General features: G+C 41.3%; 1 protein-coding gene across 2 annotated transcripts in view; it reads right to left on the reverse strand.

Annotated features, from left to right (window-relative positions):
* Positions 1-1,838, reverse strand: part of eef1akmt2 (EEF1A lysine methyltransferase 2) — a 5,813-nt gene that overhangs the window by 3,861 nt on the left and 114 nt on the right. Inside the window, exons 1-3 of one of the 2 annotated variants that reach the window (XM_032541395.1) lie at positions 1,680-1,838; positions 1,331-1,396; positions 1,039-1,153 (exon numbers count right to left, since the gene is read on the reverse strand). The exon at positions 1,680-1,838 is cut by the window's right edge and continues 114 nt beyond it. In XM_032541395.1, coding sequence (XP_032397286.1) covers positions 1,039-1,153; positions 1,331-1,396; positions 1,680-1,792 — 294 coding nt within the window. In that variant the 5' untranslated portion in view covers positions 1,793-1,838. The remainder of the gene's footprint in view (positions 1-1,038; positions 1,154-1,330; positions 1,397-1,679) is intronic. The other variant, XM_032541397.1, reaches the window with a different exon arrangement.

Here is a 1,838-nt window from a genome sequence, read left to right on the forward strand (position 1 = left end):
AAAAAGAAAGAAAAGAAAAAAAAGCATGTTTCTAACAGTTGCGTGACCAAAGATGTAACAAAACCCAGGGTAAATATTGGAGATGTATTTGAAAAATGGAGACAGGTTAGAGCCCAAAAGGACATGGAGTTGGCTAATTTCGTCCTTAACAGATAAGCATTAGCTTCAGGCTAATTTATCACAGCCACAAGGGACAGGCATTTAATGTAATTTCAACATTTGTGTACTCACATTGAATTATATAGCTAGAGTTGGTTAGTTGCAAAATAAATTGAGAAACAGCAAGTAAAGTGATCTGTAAAGAGACTGGTCCTGTCTAACGCCGCCATGCTAACCCTGCTAACGTTACCAGAGGACCAGGCAAGCGGGCCACGGCTGTTTACAATGTGTGGCTTGTTCAGTGGCCCTAGCCAACAACGTTGACTTACTTTAAGCCAAGAGAGAGGGGGCTGTAAATCAGGAAGAGAGGACCGTGAGTTTGCAGTGTGTTTAGCAATTGTTGTAATTCTGAGCTAATAAAGTGTGTTCAGTCAGGTGGAGAGGACGGCAAGGTAGTGTTATTTTTAGAGGTTCTCACTGTAATTCTTTGCTGAGTGTGTCTGTCCATCGCATCCTTTGTGGTGTTTTTAGCAGTTCCTACCGTATTTCTAAGCCGAAAGTGTGCCTGTCAGTTGGGTACAGAGTGAGCACAGGCTTTTATGGCATCTAATGTTAGCTACTCCGCTGTGCTGTGAAGTAACGTCTGGCTATGTGAGACGAGCGTCTAGAAACATTGTTGTGGATGTTCCTTCAGCACGATTTGGAGGGTCCGGCAAAGCGAGACTATGGACGCTGCAGTCTCAGCCAGCCAATCCCTGTGAACTTTGAATCTGGGGAGGAGGGGGCGGGGCAGACAACTCTCTCCAGTATTTTGAATTTGTACTGCAGTAACTATTTTAAACACTAGCTCTGTATTAAAAATTGCACCTTTAAATGAAGTGGCCGTGAAATAAAAATCAAGATGGTGCCAAAAAATATATATTTTTACTCTGTTCACACCAATTCAACTAAAAAGGCTCCATTTCCAGTCCCAATGTCAAGAATGGCAGCATTTTGGGGGATATTAGCTTTGTCCATCCAACGCAGCACACGGCTCATGCTTTCTTCACCAAACCTTACAAGACAAAAACACACAAACTGTAATGACACAGACTATTGTCAGAAACCAATCACTCTGCATTAAACAAGTCTTTTACTAGGAAGCATTATATGTTGGCACGACAAATACTCATATACTGTAATAATGAGTGGAAATATTGGAAAATGCTGGCAGTACTGTTTATATGATTACCATATCTCACCAACATCCCCAATGTCTGTGAATGTCTCCAGTTCTTTTTGGTACGCTTCTTCCCAACTGCAAAAAAAAAAAAGGACAGTTACTGACACTAGTTATATAATATAGCTACTATGAGGACAAATAGCACGTTGCTGTATTTAAAACATAAAATGTAGTGCTAAATGTAAACATCAGTGGCCTGACTTAAAGTTTTATCTAAATTGCCAATATCCAATGTTTTTCTTGCAAGCTCTGGTTGTAGCCATGTAGCCTATCTCGTAGCGTTAGTTGGAAAGCTAGCCAACTTTGTGGAGCCTGACAAGAATACCCAACGTAAGTTCAAACGAATCTCAACACATACTATTCTTTCGTTCCGAGTTTTGAAGGTTCAAAATCGTTGTCTGAGCAATTGTTGTCCTCTGGGTCTGAGGTATTTCCACTTTCTACGTCCACGTTTTCTGTGGCGACTTCCATGCTGGAGAGAGAGAGAGAGAGAGAGAGAGAGAGAGAGAGAGAGAGA

This window comes from Etheostoma spectabile, chromosome 17 (assembly GCF_008692095.1).
Source record: "Etheostoma spectabile isolate EspeVRDwgs_2016 chromosome 17, UIUC_Espe_1.0, whole genome shotgun sequence".
Taxonomy (NCBI): domain Eukaryota; kingdom Metazoa; phylum Chordata; class Actinopteri; order Perciformes; family Percidae; genus Etheostoma; species Etheostoma spectabile.